This window comes from Sarcophilus harrisii, chromosome 1 (assembly GCF_902635505.1).
Source record: "Sarcophilus harrisii chromosome 1, mSarHar1.11, whole genome shotgun sequence".
NCBI lineage: Eukaryota > Metazoa > Chordata > Mammalia > Dasyuromorphia > Dasyuridae > Sarcophilus > Sarcophilus harrisii.
Window position 1 is genome coordinate 197442378 of NC_045426.1, and position 18255 is coordinate 197460632.

The 18255-nt window shown below is 31.9% G+C and overlaps 1 protein-coding gene across 3 annotated transcripts in view; it reads right to left on the reverse strand.

The window, feature by feature from the left end:
• ISOC1 (isochorismatase domain containing 1) overlaps positions 1 to 18255 on the reverse strand; it is a 57778-nt gene that overhangs the window by 9877 nt on the left and 29646 nt on the right. Inside the window, exons 5-6 of one of the 3 annotated variants that reach the window (XR_004234126.1) lie at positions 10717 to 10808; positions 1954 to 2039 (exon numbers count right to left, since the gene is read on the reverse strand). The exons of 1 other annotated variant lie outside the window; for it this stretch is intronic. Coding sequence is in view for 1 of the 2 variants with exons in the window: in XM_003759494.4 (XP_003759542.1) it covers positions 1893 to 2039 (147 nt within the window). In the remaining variant the exon portion in view is untranslated. Of the gene's footprint in view, positions 1 to 117; positions 2040 to 10716; positions 10809 to 18255 lie in introns of those variants that run through there. One more of the 3 variants, XM_003759494.4, reaches the window with a different exon arrangement.

Consider the following 18255-nt stretch of genomic DNA (forward strand, 5'->3'; position numbering starts at 1 on the left):
TGAATGGTTCCTCCTAGAAACTCCATTTTGGGGAAAATGCTCAGACCACCATCCCACTTCCTTTCTTTCCAGAATGCATACCTAACCATACTTTCTTTACCATTCCTCTGTATGGTATTCTTTAAAATACAAGTTTTTTTTTTTTTAAAGGACAAACTTTTTCTGATTGAGCTTGTATTCAGATTTCCAACATATACTCTTCAGTCTGTGATACACACCTCCTTGATGTTTCATGACTAAGTCATCCCATCTCTGGAATGCTCTTTCTCCCTCCTTCCTTCTTGACTGTTTTTAAATCAAAGTCAGGAAGGCTCCTCTTCCTGATTTCAAATTGGGCCTCTGACATTTACATTTATGATCCTGGACAAGTCACTTAACCCTGTCTGCTTCAGTTTTCTCATCTATTAAATGAGCCAGAGAAGGAAATGGCAAACCACTCCAGCATCTTTACTCCATCCAAATGGTCACAAATAGTTGGATGTGACTGAAATGACTGAACAAGGGCTTAATAATGGCACTTCATTCAGTTTTTCATGGGAAAGTGTCCATCTGGGACCAAATCTCATAGACATAGCACCATAGAACCTTATGGAGGTTCTTAAGAACCAACCTCAAATAAATTGGGAAACACTCCATTCCCTTATTCTTATCCCCCTTAACAAATTATTATCATTGAAAGTTATGTTGATTCAGTGACTCAATGTTCCCAGATCTACCTGTTAATCAGTATTGGAGTAGAGACTCTGTTTGGAGAAGATGACATCAAGTCTGCAGCTTTTTGCTGCATCTACCTGAAAACTGTCAGGTACTTACTCCCCTGCATCTCGCAGGGGTCCATCATTTCTGACATTTGACCTAACCAATAAAAGTTTGAAACCATAGATGATCTCCAATGATCAGCCTGTCATCAACATGTTGCTTAAATTCTCTTTGTTCTGAGTTTTGCCTCATTAATCATTATAAAGTCCAAAAAAAAATTTTTCCCTCTCCATGTTTCCAGTTATCAGGGACAATAAAATATTTCTTGGAAAATAGAAATGGAGCTTCAATGGGGAAAAAAGTTGTAAAAGGAAAAATTAACCCTTGTTAAGAAGTTGTAAAGTAGAGGAACAAGAACAACCATATATATGAAAGGAGTTTTAAAAAACACACGCACATACAACTGAGACTCTTCATGTTGATGAGGGATTTAGATGTCCTGATGAATGAGAAGTTGCTTATCCTCTAGGAAAAGATAATGTAGAGTCACAGAAGCTACCCAGTGAGAGAAAAAACAATAAAGATCACAGAGAGAAAAGTAATGATGTTTGATAATTCTCTGCTCAAAGATAGCAAGGCAGTGATGAGTATAATAAAGAAGAGCCAGCTTCTGCTGCCCAAAGTAATATATCATGACTTGAGAATAAATAAAATATTCTTTTAATTGAAAAAAAAATTCAGAATGTTTTTGAAATTCTTTTAAAATAATTTTCATTTAATCAATTTACATTATGAGAAAGCATGGAATCCATATGACATTTATTTATAAATTTTATGTTAATGCCAAAAGTGAAACCACTCACAAGTACTTTTTATTATTAACAAAGTGTCTTATTGAGAAATTTTACAGAAGTATGAATTTTTAAGAGCCATTACAACAAACAGGTTCAAATGCAATGTTTCAAAAATGAAAGAATAATGATGAAATGTAGAAAATAAACAATAAACACTGAAAAGCTTTAATTTTGTGACCAAATTTTGGTCCCCAAATAGACTAATCAAATCAGTTTTGTGAAGGTAAGCAAAAAAGTAGTCAATTTTTAACATTTCAATTGTATACATGTAAGAAGACAGCAAATCTATGTTTATGATTTTGTTCTTATATAGGTAGATTAACAACCAATCCTTGAATCCTAAACTTTGGAAAGTAGACCAGATTCTGGTGCACTTGCTTTAATTAGGTTCTGTATTTCCTTGAATTTTGGGTGGTCTTTGTCAGCTACCAACTGTAACAGCACCGCCTCACTTGTAGTAACTATTATTCCAGTACGAGCAAGACGCTAAAAAAGGAAACAAATAAAATCAGTACAAGTAATAAAATTGTTTCCAAATAGCAAAGACATATCAGGTTATAATAATTTAGTACGTTGTATATCGAAGCCAAAGCTTCTAAATACTATACTTAAAATCAATGATGAGAACTGACCTCATCTTTGCTTTAATCCTAAAACAGACCTGAAATTTAGTAACAGATGCTTTGTAGCAGACTTGCTGTAGACATTGGGAAGAGAGTTAGATAGTGTGAAATACAGTATACAAGAAGAGAGTTAGATAGTGTGAAATACAGTATACAAGTGAGACATGAATTAAATCTCTACTGAAACATAATAAACCAAAATTAAAGAGCATGAAATAGAGAACACTCTCTTTAGACCTCGGAGCAGGCTAGGATCAGGACTATACACATTAAAAAGGATTCTTTAAGAAGCAGGCCGGAGGAAGAAGTCAGGACTTTAAATGGGAAGTTTCCCAGCTATGGTATAGATTTAATTTTCTTTCTTTCTTTCTTTTTTTTTTAATTATAGCTTTTTATTTACGAGTTATATACTTGAGTAATTTTACAGCATTGACAATTGCCAAACCTTTTGTTCCAATTTTTCCCCTCCCCCCCATCCTCTCCCCCGGATGACATGTTGACCAATACATGCTAAGTATGTTAAAATATAAATTAAATACAATATAAGCATACATATCCTAACAGTTATTTTGCTGTACAAAAAGACAGATTTAATTTTCTAGAGGACCCTAGCATATAGAACAGATAGGATTGTCAATAACTAGATGGTAGACAGTAATCGTCTTTCCCTACATAGGAAGATCAAACATAAATATTTGTTTTATATTTAACTTAAGGCTTTTTCTTGAATATCTGATGCCTGCTGGTAGTGATGGGGTTCAGTAGCTTTAGTCATGTCTATGTTTTGGGGACCCCCTATGGGGTTTTCTTGGAAAATATATCGGAGGACTTTGCCATTTCCTCCTCCAACTCACTTTGGGGATGGGGGAAATGAATCTAATAAGATTGTCCAGGGTCACACAGCTAAGTAGTCGAGGCCAGATTTAGACTCAGACAGATGAGGCAGACCTGGCCCTCTATAACTGAGGCAAGTCATAGCTGGTATCCTCCTCTTAACTCCCAATCCAAGACATAAAACCACGCAAACAAAAGGCCAAGGGCCTTCAGCCATTATTTCCATGGAGGAAAAGAAGATAGGGGGAGTTTTGCTAATAAACTCTAAAGAACCAAAACTAATAAGAAATGTCCTTCTCTATTCAGTACTTGTATCTTTATAAGGTAGATAAAACAATTCTTTTATGTTCACTTACTTGTGCTAGACCCCTCATTTATGCCATGTGGTTATCTAAATTTAGCACAGCTTGTTGAGCTGTCTTGCAAATTAGGAAGTCAAAATGGCAGATATTTCTCATTTGAAGGACAAAGCAGAGTTTCAACATCCTGCATGATACTAGCCCATAACAGCTGGTAGCAAAGAGCTCTGGGATGATATTGAAAAAATGACAATACTGGGATGGGATAAGCCTAGATATGCTTCTAAATCTGAGAAAAGTATTACATGAAAGAAAAAAAAAAAGAGGTAGAGTAAAGGAAGCTGAAGTAATGGGAAAACTTCCTAATCCTCTAAAACTTGAGATCAATGTCTTCATCCTTAGGAGAAACTCAAGCTACTGCTCTAAATCTTTAAGTAAAGTTTTTCTATTCCAATTTTTCTTTATTTAAAATAATTTTTATTAATCTGCTTTTTTAAAATATCATTTCTTTTTTCCTCTTCCCATTCTAATAAAAGTTATATATATATATATATATTTAAAGCATCACTTTGGAAAACAATGAAATAAGAAAATAGATTTTCCAACTCTACTAAGTGGGAACATCTGCTCATAACTCTTCTTTCAAGTCATTCTTGTTCTTTACAATTTGATTTTGTGCATGTTTTCTTTCTGTTTATAGATTTGAAGTCAGCGAGTACACTATTTTCTTGTATCTGATGAACTATGTATGTTTTCTATGTTTCTATATCATGTTATCTATGATGCATATCACATGCATCACTTCCTAAAGCACAGTAATATTCTATTACAGTCATATATCTCAATTTGTTCAGTCATTCCCCAACTGACAATCCCTTAATTCCCAATTCTTTGCCACCACACACACATAAAAGAAAACAACACAACTACTATTATAATATTTTTGTATATCTGGCCCTTTTCCCTTTTCTTTGATCTCTCTAAGATATAGATATAGTAGTGGTATTCTTAGTTCAAAGAGCAGACACATTTTTAATGGTGAATTTTATTATATAAAAATGCTATTAATTTTTGAGGGCTTATTTTATAGTCTATAACTTTACTAAAGATATTATCTTCATTAGTATCTTTGCTGATTTTCCAAGATTTTCTAAGTAAACCATCATATTACCAGCAAATAAAGTTTATCTTTTCTTTACCTATCTTTACACATTTAATTTTGAGCCTCTTGTATTATTGTTACTGATAGAACTCTATCAAATAAAAGTAGGGAGAGTAGGCATCTTTGCTTTACACCTATTTTTATTAGGAAGGGTTCTGTTTATACCTCCTTGAATAAATCATTTGCTTTTATTTAAATATTTTCCTTGATATTAAAATTTTTTTCTCAGTTCCTATATAGGCATATCTCATTTCATTGCACTTTACTTTATTAAGTGAATATTGTGGGGGGTTTTTTCTTCACAAATTTAAGGTTTGTGGAAACACTGCATCAAACAAGTCTGTTGGAGCCATTTTTCCAACAGCATGTATTCAAATCATGTCTCTTAGATCACATTTTAATAATTCTTATAATATCTCAAACTTATTCATTGTTGTTATATTGATCTTTTATGTTACTACTGTAACTGTTTTAGGGCACCACAAGCACCACATATAAGATAACAAACTTAATCAATAAGTGATTTATGTGTTCTGACTCCCTGAAGTTTGATACCAAAGTAAAAGTTTTCCACAATGACTATCAATTAAATAAGAATTCTGTTCTCAATATATTCATACAAAATTATCATCACTTCCCGAAAGGTTTGTAGGGTTGTCTTGAGAAGCTAGGACTATTTGACTTTGTCCCATCGTTAACAATTAAAGTAGTCTTTAACTAATTCCCTAGTTACTAGTAAGTTTTCCTTTATCAGTAACCTCAAGATTCAGCCAGGACCAAAAAATTCAAAAAAGCATTTCTTAGACATAGAGGGTGGTTGTCATCCCCCCGGGAGGAATGCCTCCTTTCTTTGATGTAACTAATTATAGCCTCTCACCTATGTAATGCTGAACCAATTATATATTGTTCTTTTTATGTTGTTCTTGTTGTTCTATGCTTATAAAAATGTATTACACTCTCAATCCAAGGTCTTTTGGCCAGAGGCAGGGCCATTTAATCAGCTTTTATTATTAGGGGGCACCTCTCTTAATAGATGGTATCTTGCCTGGAGAAATGACTCAGTGTATCCTATTAAATTTCATTCACGAAAGATAAACTCATCTCAAATTCCATTATTAACTCTCTATTTGAGTCTATGTCCTTTGTTTTTTGTTTTGAATTTATTTAGTATTTTGTTTCCCCCCAGTTACACATATAATGAATTTTAACATTCATTTTGAAAACTTTTGAGTGTCAAATTCTCTACCTTCCTCTCTTTCTACTTCTCCAATGAGAAGGCAGACAATTTGATATAGGTTATACATATGTACTCATGAAAAACATTTCTCTACTAGTTATGTTGTGAAAGAAAGCATAGATCCAAAAAAACCCAAAACCCTCAATAAAATTAAAATTTAAAAAAGTATGCTTCAGTTTGTATTCAGATATCATTAGTTCTTTCTCTGGGGATGGGCAGCATTTCTCATCATAATTCCTCCAGAGCTGTCTTGGATCATTGTACTGCTAAGAATAACCAAGTCATTCACAGCTGATCATCTTACAACATTGTTACTTTATACACAGTACATTTCACTTTGAATCAGCTAATGTAAGTCTTTACAGGTTTGTCTGAGAGCATCCTTCTCATCATTTCTTTTATGACAAGAGTATTCTATCATAATTACATATCACAATATATTCAGTCATTCCCCAATTGATGAGCGTCCCCTCAATTTCCAATTCTTTGCCACCAGAAAAAACCCACTATAAATATTTTTGAACAAATAGGTTTGATGTTTTTTCTTTACTCTTTGGTAATATTTCTACTGGTAATATTTCTAGGTCAAAGGATATACTCTACTGAATAGTCGAATTAGTCCACAACTATACCAACAATGCATTAATATCTCTTTTTCTCACATATCCTTCAATATTTGTTATTTTTTTCTGTCCTATTAGCCAATGTAATAGGTATGACATAGTACCTCAGAATTGTTTTAATATGTATTTCTCCAATTAATATAATTAGAGCATTTTAAAAAATATGCTCTAATATTTTAGAGCATAAAATATTATATATATAATATGTATATATTATATAATCAAAGTTATAAATACATAACTTTGAATACATCATCGGAAAACTGTTCAAATCTTTTGATCATTTATCAATTAGGGAATGACTCTTATTTTTATCAATTTGACTCAATTCTCTATATTTGAGAAATGAGGACTTTATCAGAGAAACTTGCTTCAATTTTTTTTTAAATTATTCTTGCTAATTGTATCTCTCCACTATTTATTCTATTCTTTCTCCTTTTACCTTGTCCCTCCTTGAAAGTGTTTTGCTTTTAACTATACCTTTCCCCAATTTTCTCTCTCTTCCATCTCCTTCCCCTTCTACTATCCTATAGGGTAAGACAGATTTCTATACCCAAATGAGTATGTATGTCATGTCCTATCTGAGCCAATTCCTATGACAGTAAGATTCACTCCCTCTTATCTTCCACTCTTTTCCTCTGCTGTAAAAAATTTTACTGCCTCTTTTATGTGAGAGAATTATTTCATTCTACCTCTCCCTTTCCCTTTCTCTCAGTATATTCCTTTCTCAGATAAACACTCCTTCTCCCTACCCTAATAAAGGCAAAGTGCATATGAGTTACCATTATCATCTTTCCATATAGGAATGCAAACAGTTTAATTTTATCATTTTCCCTTTCCTCATTATTTTGTGCTGCTCTTAAGTTTTATATTTGAAAGTAAATTATTTATTTAGCTCTGTTCTTTTCATCAAAAATGCTTAAATGTTCTCTGTTTCACTGAATGTTCTTTCTCCCATCCCCTTTCTGGAGGATTATACTCAGTTTTGCTGGATAGGTGATTTTGGGTTGCAATTTTAGTTCCTTTGCTTTCTTGAATATCATATCATAAACCCTTCGGATCATTTAATATAGAAGCTGCTAAATCTTGTGTTATCCTGATTATGAATGCATAACACTTGAATTGTTTCTTTCTGGCCATTTGCAGTATTTTCTACTTGAAATGGGAGCTTTGGAATTTGGCTATATTTGGAAGTTTTTATTTGGGGATTTCTTTCAGGTGGTAATTGGTGGATTCTTTCAATTTCTATTTTACCTTCTGGTTTTCAAATATCTGGATGATTTTCCTTAATCATTTTTTGAAAGATGATGTCTAGGCTCTTTTTTTAAAATCACTGCTTTCAAGTAGTCTAATAAATTTTAAATCATCTCTCCTAGATCTATTTTCCAGATCAATTTTTTTAACTGAGATATTTCATAGTCTTCTATTTCTTCATTTCTCTGGTTTTGTTTTATTGTTTATTTCTCATAAAGCCATTAGAGCTTTCTGTTGTTCAATTCTAATTTTTAAGGAATTATTTTCTTGAGTGAGCTTTTGTACCTCCTCCCTTTTCCATTTGGCCAATTATACTTTTTAAGGAATTTTTTTCTTCAGTAAATGTTTGTGGCTCTTTTCTTCTTTGATAAATTCTGCTTTTTAAGGCATTCTTTTCCTTATTGGCTTTTTGTACCTCTTTTTATCATTTGGCCTATTCTGCTTTTTAGAGATTTATCTTCTTAAGTAATTTTTTTGGTTCCTTCTTCACCAAGCTGTTGATTCATTTTTCATGATTTTCGTGTATCACTCTCATTTCTCTTCTCATTTTTTCCTCTATTTCTCTTAGTTGGTTTTCAAAACCTTTTTTGAGCTTTTCCATGGCCGGAGACCAATTCATATTTTTCTTAGCCTTGGATGTTGGAGTTTTGATTTTACTATTTTCTTCTGAGTGTGTATTTTGATCTTCCTTGTCACCTTACACTTTATGGACATAGTTTTTTTTTTTTTTTTTTTTGCTGCACATTTTTCCAGTCTATTTCTTGACTTTTAATTCTTTCTTAAAGTAGGACTGTTTCCACAGTAGAGGGCACACTATTCTATGCCTCAGAGGTTTTCTGCAGCTATCTTCAGAGATACTTTTAAGGACCTATAAATTTAAATTCTGTGTATGTCTTTTAAAATGTGTTCCTTGTAAGCAACTGATTATGAGGTTTTGTTTTCTTAACCCGTCACTTTTTTGCTTTTATTAGATTAATCTATTCATATTTTTAAAAAATTTTAAGAATTAGATTTATATTTTTCTCAAGTTCTAATATTCTTTTTTGTTCCAAATTAAATTCTCTTTTTGTCCTACTACCTTTTCTCCTGTACTCTTATCTTTTTCCAGAGACTCTACAAGATTTTTCTTCCTTTTTATTTTTAGCCTTCAATGTGATTAAGGAACATTACATATTCCCCTCAATCTTCTTCCTCTACTTCCCTTCTCAAATCTCTTATTCCATAATTTAGTTTACAAAAATCCCTTGATTTAATTATAGGCAGAGTATTGTAACAATTTAGCACTTAATGTTCAGCCTTGTTTTTCCACCATCATTTCCAATTGACTTCTGTTTTCTAACATTGTCTCCACTGTCTTATTCAGAAAGAAATCTCTTTGTGTTATCTCTCTTGTTATTTTGTTATTGTTGTATGGGGTTGATGTATTTTGTTTACTCTTATATTTCAATTCTTAGGTATTTGAAAAGGAACTATTATATTCAGAACTTGTTTTCTTTCTAGGAATGTTTTAAATATATCTTTTGTTGAACAGCCATCTTTTTTCAATCTTAAATCCAGATGATTATTGTATAATATGACTGGTATTATGAACACTATTGCCTGTTTCTATTCACTGTATTTTGTATCAATTCATCTAAGTCTTTCCAGATATTCCTGAAATCATCCCTTTTCTCATTTGTTTTAGCATAATAATACTCTATCAAAATCATAAGCCACAACTTGAAAAAAGTATGCTTTGACCTATATTCAGACTCCATCAGTTCTTTAACTAGATGTGGATAGCATTTTCCTTATTGAATCCTTTACATTTGTCTTGGATCACTGTTGCTGAGAAGACCTAGGTCATTCATAATTGATCATCACACACTGTTGCTAATACTGTGTACAATATTTTCCTGTTTCTGTTCATTTCACTTTATATTATTTTTTACAACTCTTTTCAGGTTTTTCTGAGTTTGTTTATCATTTCTTATTGAGCAATCATATTCCATTATCTTCATATACCATGGTTGTTCATCCATACCTAAATTGATGTATATTCCCTCAATTTTCAATATTTTGCCATCATCAAAAGAGCTGCTGTAAATATTTTTGTACACACAGGTCCTTTTCCTCTTTTGATCTCTTTGGGATATAGTCCGAAGAATGTTATTGCTGCATCAAAGAGTATGCATAGTTTTATACCCTTTGGACATAGTTCCATATTGTTCTCCAAAAGGGTTGGATTAGTCTACAACTACAATAATGCGATACTATCCAAATTTTTCTACAATCCCTCCAACATTTGTCATCTTCCTTCTTTTTAGAGTGCTTGAATATAATTTTCTGAAAAGCAAAGGAGTTAAGACTACAACTATGAACAATCTATGTAGCAAAACTGAGTATAAGATTTTAGTGGGGATATAATGGACATTTAATGAAACAGAGGACTTCCAAGCTTTTCTGATGAAAAGACCAGAACTGAATAGAAAGACTCAAGAGAAAAATAATAAAATAAACAGGGAAGAGAAATCATAAGGGTTTTAGTAAGGCTATATGGGAAGATCATAGCTGTTAATTCTAATATTCTAAGAATTTAAGAATTTTATCATTATTAGGGCAGTTAGAAGAACAGTATATAGAGGATATGAGTGTATGCTGAGTTTATGATAGGGTGATTTCAAAAATATAATATTAAAAGGTGAGAAAGAGGAATGTACTGGGAGAGGGGAGAATTAGAAAGGGGAAATTATTTCTCATAAAGGAAACATGAAACAGAGCAAAAGAGAAGTAAAAGAGAAAATAAGAGGTGGTGGTGATAGACAATGCTTGAATCTTACTCCCATCAGATTTGTTTTAAAGCGGATATAATATACACACTCAACTGAGTAAAGAAAATTATCTTATCCTGTAGGGAAGGAGGAAGAGAGAGGGTTAAGAAAAGAGGTAGGGGGTCTGATAGAAGGAAGGACAAATTAAGGGAGGCAGTGGTCAGAAGCAAAACAGATTCCTGAGGAGGGACAGGGTTAATAAAGAGGGGGAAAGTTAGAGAGACAGAAAGACAGAGACAGAGAAAGAGTTGGGCAAACAGGAAAAATAGGATGCAGGGAAATACATAATTAGTATTCATAACTATGAATATGATGACTCACCTATAAAATAGAAGCGGATAGCAGAATGGATTGAAAACCAGAATCCAACAATAAGTTGCTTATAAAAAGCACACTTGAAACAGCGAGACACACTAAGTAAAAATGAAGGGTTGGAAAAAAATTTATTATGCTTCAGCCAAGGTTAAAAAAAAGAAAAGCAAGAGTAGCAATCATGATCTCTGACAAAGCAAAAATAAAAAAATTTCTACTTAAAAGAGATAATCAGGGAAAATAAATTTTGCTAAAAGGTACTATAGGTGATGGTATAACATCAATATTAAACATATATCTACCAAGCAGCATAGCATCCAAAATCTTAAAGCAAAAGGAATGAGGTATAGGAGGGAATTAGGCTGTTAAATTATGCAATTGAGGAAATATAACTTTCTCCTCTTGGAACTAAAAACAATTTAACAATAATATAAAAAGTTGAGATGAACAGAATTTTATAAAAGTTAGTTACAACAACTAAAGACATAAAAAGCAGATAAGTGAATTGGGCATGCAATAAAAAAAATAATAAAATAGATAAATCACTGCTTAATTTAACTTCTAAAAAAACCCAAAGAATAGAAAATTACAGTATCAAAGATGAAAAGGGTAAATTCACCACCAATGAAGAGGAAATTAAAGCAATTGTTAGGAGCTATTTTGTCCAATTATATGCCAATATATCTAACATTCTTAGTGAAATGGATGAATATTTACCAAGATACATATTATCCATGTTACCAGAAGAAGAAATAGAATACTTTAAAAACTCTATCTTAGGAAAAGAAATTGAATAAAACATCAATAAACTTAAGAAAAAATTCTTAGGATCAGATGAATTCACAAGTGAATTCTATCAAACATTTAAAGAACAATTAATTCCATGATTATATAAACTTTTTGGGAAAATAGGCAAAGAAAGAATCCTACCAAATTCCTTTCATAATACAAATATTATGCTGATACCTAAACTAGGAAGAGCAAAAACAGAAAGAAAACTATAGACCTTAGTGGAATTTCTTAGTGAATACTGATGAAAAAATTTTAAATAAAAATATTAGCAATGAGATTACAGAAATATATCACAAAAATTACAAGCTATGAGAAGGTGGGATTTATACCAGAAAAGCAGAGTTGATTCAACATTAGGGAAAATGTCATCATAATTGATCATAGCAATAATAAAAACGGCAAAAAAATCATGATAATATCAATAGATGCTTTTGACAAACCACAATACTCATTTCTATTAAACAAAACAAAGCAACAAAAACTAGAAAGCACAGCAATAAGTGGAACTTTCCTTAAAATAAGTAATATCTATCTAAAACCAATAGCAAGTATTGTCTGTAACTGAGGGTAAGTTAGAAGTCTTCCCAGTGAGATCAGGAGTGAAATATGGATGACCATTATCACTATTATTTAATATTGCACTAGAAATGCTAGCAATGTCAATAAGAGGAGGGAAAAAAAGAAATTTAAGGAGTTAGAATATAATTGAAGAAGCAAAACTATCATTCTTTGCAGATGATATGATTGTATACATAGAGAATTACAGAAAAAAACTAGTTGAAATAATTAGCAACTTTAGCAAAGTTGGCACGATATAAAATAAACCCACAAAAATTATCATCATTTCTACATATTACTAAAAAGTTCAGCAACAAAAAATATAAAGAGAAATTCCATTTAAAATATGTGCAGATAATATAAAATACTTGGAATCCTACATGCCAAGGGAAATCTAGGCACTATATGAACACAATTACAAAACACTTTTCCCACAAAATCAGATATAAACAAGTGGAAAAATATTAACTGCTCAAAGAGAAGCAATATTAAAAAAAGAAAATTCTACCTAATTTAACACCCTGAATTAAGTGCCATCAATCAAAGCACCAAAAAATTATTTTGTAGAGCTATAACAAATAATAATATAAAATTCATCTAGGAAAAAGAAAAAGTCAAGAATACTTCTAAAATGTGAGGAAAGGTGGCTTAGTCATACCAGATCTCAAAGTGTATTACAAAGCAGTAACCACCAAAACAATCTGGTATTGGCAGAGTGGTGGACTAGTGAAATAGATTAGGTCTGATAAACTCCAAGATCCAAGCCTTTGGGACAAGAACACACTATTTGACAAAAACTAGTGGGGAAATTGGATATCAATTTGGCAGAAACTTGGTATTTAAACCAACTTCTCAAACCCTATACCAAGAGAAGATCAAAATGAGTATGTGATTTAGACATAAATAAGCAAATTAGGAGAGCATGTAAACTTTGTGACCAAAGAAAAGACAGAGAATACAGAATGTAAATGGATAATTTTGATTACATTAAACTAAAAAGCATTTACACAAACAAAAGCAATGTAACTAAGATTAGAAGGAAAGCAGAAAACTGGTAGGGGGAGGGGTGGAGGGAGGAATTTAAATCAAGTTTTTCTGATAAAAGTTTCACTTCTCAGATATATAGAGAACTGAGTCAAATTTATAAGAATACTAATCATTCACTAATTGACAAATGATGAAAGGATATAAACAGGCAGTTTTCAGAAACAGAAATTAAAGCAATCTCTAATTATATTAAAAAAATGTCCTATATCACTACTGATTAGAGAAATGAAAGTTAAAACAATTGTGTGGTACCACTTCATATCTATTAGATTGGTCAATAAGACAGAAAAGGAAAATAATAAATACTGGAGGAGATATGGGAATATTGGGATACTAATGCATTCTCTGCAGAGTTCACTATTATTGAACTGATGCAACTATTCTGGAAAGCAATTTGGAACTATGCCCAAAGGGAAATCATATTGTATATACCTTTGATCCAGTAACAGCAGAACTAGTTCTGTAACCCAAAGAAATTTTAGAAGGGGGGAGGGAAGAACTTACTTATATAAAAATACTTGTAGTAGCTGTTTTTGTGGTGATAAAGATCTGGAAACTGAGGGGTGCCTATCAATTGGGAAATGGCTGAACAAGTTGATATACATGAATTTAATAAAATGCTATTATTCAATAAGAAATTATGAATTAGAAAAGTTCAGAAAATCCTTGAAAGACAAGGCAAAAAAAAATTAAGAATTAAATTGATTTCTGATGAACATATAAGAACTGATGGGCCTGGGGAGTATGAACTAGTTATCATATTAGGTGACATCTAGTGACCAAACTGAGAATAGCGACAATTTTAGATGATACAGGTATATAGAGGTATATGAGAGAGAGAACAAAGGAAGGGAAAATCTAAACCATCATCTCCACCCCACTTCCCAGGGGTAATATCCTTCTGAAATCCTCCTACCTAGCCACCTATTCTCTGTATCAACTATACCTCTACAAATCCCAACTATAATCCAACTTCCCCCAGTTATTCTCCAATAGAGATTTTTAAACTTTTTCCTTTAGCAATCCCTTTTTGCCCAAGAAATTTTTACATGATCTCTGATATGATAGGTAATAAGAAGTAAGTATTCAAATCAAACATTTACTGAAAATAAATCATAATTTTGCAACCCCCACATTTAGTTATAAGACCCTACATGGAGTTGCAATCTACAGTTTAAGAAGCTTTGTTTTACATAATCACAGGTTAAAAGAAGGTTTTTATTATCACAAGAAGGGACACAAAGCTTGAAACTATACAACTGAAAATAAAATATTAAAAGTACCTACTTTGCAAGGTTGTGTGAGAATCAAAAACATGATATACTAATTATGAAGTGTTCAACAAAAGATCTGGCATATAGTAAACACTATATGCTTATTATTTCTTTGATTGTAATTATTACATGATTTTATAGTGGGTTTTAAATGCGATTGGTGCAAAATGTTAAAGGTAATAAACTATATGATTTTCTATATAAGATGACTTGGAAATGTATTTGACTGAATTGATGTCGCAGTAAGTCATGTTTCATACTTCCCATTCATTAAACTATAAATGTTATAACTATTTCTAAATTTTCTTGTTTTTTTGAATCCTGAGAAACCAGTGTTTAATACTGTTAAAAGGATATATTTCCTTTTGATTCTGATACTGTGAAATTTTGTTATTATTGTCATAATGTTAGGATCTGTGAATCATTTAATTGGGTATATTTCAAAAGGGGAAAATAAAAATTTCTTATATTATAGAAAAGAATAAAAAAGAGGAAAAAAATCTTATAGAAATCTCCTTTTTGGGGATCATTTGCTTGAACAAGGTCCTACAAACTTAGCCCTATGATAGCATTTATGAATTTTACTTTACATAGAAGAATGAGCTCTTCTATACTCCTTGGCAAATGGAGAAGAATTTAAAAGTCTTGTTTATACGATAGAAGTGTCTTCTGTGATGATTTTTGATTATGAAAATTATGAAGTTATATCTGAGCAAGAATATTTCTAAGTTACATTTTGGAATTAACAGGGTCTTAATAAACTCCAATCATAGGTAATTATTTTTGTTTTCAGGGTTAATATACAATATCTTAGGAGATAAATGTTAGAAGACTGTTTTCTGAAAGATTCTTTTTAAGTAAACATTCACTATGTGAGATTATAACATGCAATTATTTTATTAATTTCTAATGACTGATTTTATTATAAGATAAGTTCAAACTGGAGATGTAGCTGGGAAAAAGAAAACTTAGTGATTTCTGGAAGGCCTGGTAACGTTTTATTGCTATAATTAATTCATCACTATAACAGAGTAATTATGTAAGCATGTCTAATTATGTCTAATCCTAAATCTGATAAGTCAAACTTGCTATTTGAGATAAAATCTGTGGTACTGTAATCTGCTATTACCCTAAATTTTGATTTCAAGTATGATTGTCTGATTAATCATTAAAGACAGTAATCCACCATTTAAGGGAAATGCCACATGCTGATCAAAGAGAGGGCAATATGAGAATACCTACAGATAGATTTGTCTCCAGATTGAGGGGAATGATCTTAGCATAGCTGAAAGTAGGATCTTCTCAACTCAGTCTCCCCATTGTGTACTTACTTTAAAAAAAAAAAGTTTCCCACCTGGTTGATTCTGAGCTTGAATTATACCCTGTAAATGAGGTTGAACGTTACTATTAATCAGCTACCTGATTAATCAAACAGAAATCAAACAGAACTAACGATACTTTATCTTATATATATATTTTGAGTCATTCTGTGCCTTTGGCTTAGACCTGGAGGATCAGAATTGATGCTATTCTAATAATTTCCCTGCTTCTTCCTTTTGGAACAAATATCTCTAATAAGGACAAGTAATTTTTTTTAACATAATGAATTTTGTTGTTGTAGTACTTTAGTACCTATGCACAGCTATGTGAAGGAAGTATATGTGATTTTACTGTTTTCAGTCTGAAATTATACTGGTTTACATATCCTAAACAACTTAGTAAATAGGTATTTGAGTCTGTCATCTGCCTGTTAATGGTTAAATATTCCTATATAAGTTAAGATCCCTAATTCAAGGGTAATATTAAATTATCAATCAGATAATACATCTCAGACTCTTTTGAGGATGATAGACAATAAAGAAGTTTGGAAACATGATATAAATCTACTATTAAGTATGGTTTAAATCAGAATCATTGTTAAATTTGTTTTAAGGATATGGATTTTATTTTAATCAATTATCTTTAAGGAGTGAAACTTAAGAACTATCTTGTGTTAACCCAAATGGAAATCCAAATTTACTTAGGTTTATTATTTGATTTGGGATTGACACCTTTATATAGAACAAGTAATTTAAATGTACACTGCTTTCTGGGAATATACATTGTTCTCTGTGCATCTGAACTGATTACTTAGCATATTTACATATCCCATGCTTGGATTTTTATTACAATCGAGGCAGATTACAACATTTAAGTAAATTTATTTATGTAATGAAGGTTATCATCTTACAAAGAGTATTGTTACCTATGTTTTTATGTGAAGATTAGATCCTTATTAGTTTTTAATCATTAATTGAAGTTCTAAATAATTAAAGTGGAAAATTAGTTGGAACGATTGAAGGAAAAACTTTTTTTTGAGATAGCAACAAGGTCAGATTATTATATATGACAAATATTATTGATTCTAATGGTTATGCATACCTTGAGAATGTTTTTAATAACAGGTTGTAGGAGAATTCTTGGATGATGGTGGAGTAGGTTAGAAAATTTCAAGCTCTATTGAGAGCAAGAACTATAATTTTGTCTTTCTTTGTAATCTCAGAATTTGATAAAGTAATTGACATAATAGGAGCTCAATATATAAGAAAAAGATACCCAGAACAGGGGACAATAACAGAAAAGTCCTATTGTAGAAAGTAGGATCTACATGGAATCTTGACAAGTCAGGAAAACTAAGAGTCAAAGGTGAGGGAGCAAAGTACTTCAGATTTGGGGCATTTACTGCTAAGGCATAGAATTGAGTGATGCAATGTCATGTGTAAAGGACAAGTGGATAGGTTTGATTGGAATATACAGTGTGTAAAGGGGAATAAAGTGATATAATGGGTGGAACTAAATGATTTCTAAGGTCTCATTCTATTCCCACTCCAATGATTCTGAAGCACTGAATTTTCTCCTTTTTTAGATCCAATTAGAACTGGGACATAATGGGTTGTTGCAAGAACTATTTCCCAAGATTATTTTTAAGTAAATACAATCCACTTGATCACATCTATTCAAACTGATGATTGACATGATCAGATTCTCCTCTATTAGGCAAGTTTGGATTTTTGGAAACTACCTACTATGAAACAAAAACAAAATAAAACAAAGCAAAGCAAGCAAAAAAAAGAAAAAGAAAATTTCAAGCTCTCTAGATTTCTTCCACAAAGACAACAAATTTGAGTCAGGGTGAACATATTCCGGTGAAAAACAAAGAAAATGTGAGGCAAAATAGGATTCTCTGGGAACAACATGAGAAGGACTGAAGAAAGAACCCAGAATTGGGTTTAACCAGTGTGAAGTATAAACACCTCCAGGCTACTTCCACAGAAACAACCAGCAAGAGCCCAGAGGTTAGCTGCATTTGTCTGGAACTTAAGCCCAAACTATAGAAACTTTAACCTCCAGGATAGCATGGGAAGTTAGTCAGAGATCTAAAGTCTGGGAAGACTGAGGGAATCTTTGCTGATTAAGAACATCAGGCTCAGCTGTGTTACTGAGACACTGCCCTGGGCAAGAAGGAATCAGCATACCTTATGAGTGCAGAAGCAGTGGGGCAGGAAAGTTTCTGGCTGTGAGCACTTGAAAGAGGTTGGAGATTTTGGTTTGGGATTCCAGGTTTGAGAGAAGAGCTAATCTGAAACTAGAGGCACAATCCCCCTTCACCCCAAGATTAAAAAAATATTTTCTTACAAGAAAGACAACAGATCTGGAGAACAAATCAAGAAAAAGAAAATATAAGAATAATTGGACTACCTGAAAGAACCTTAATACAATAATACAAGAAATAATCCAAGAAAATTATCCAGGAGTGACAGAACATGAAGGGAAAATAAATAATAAATTAATAAATAAAATCCACCAATCACCATCTCAAAGAGATCCTTTGTAGAAA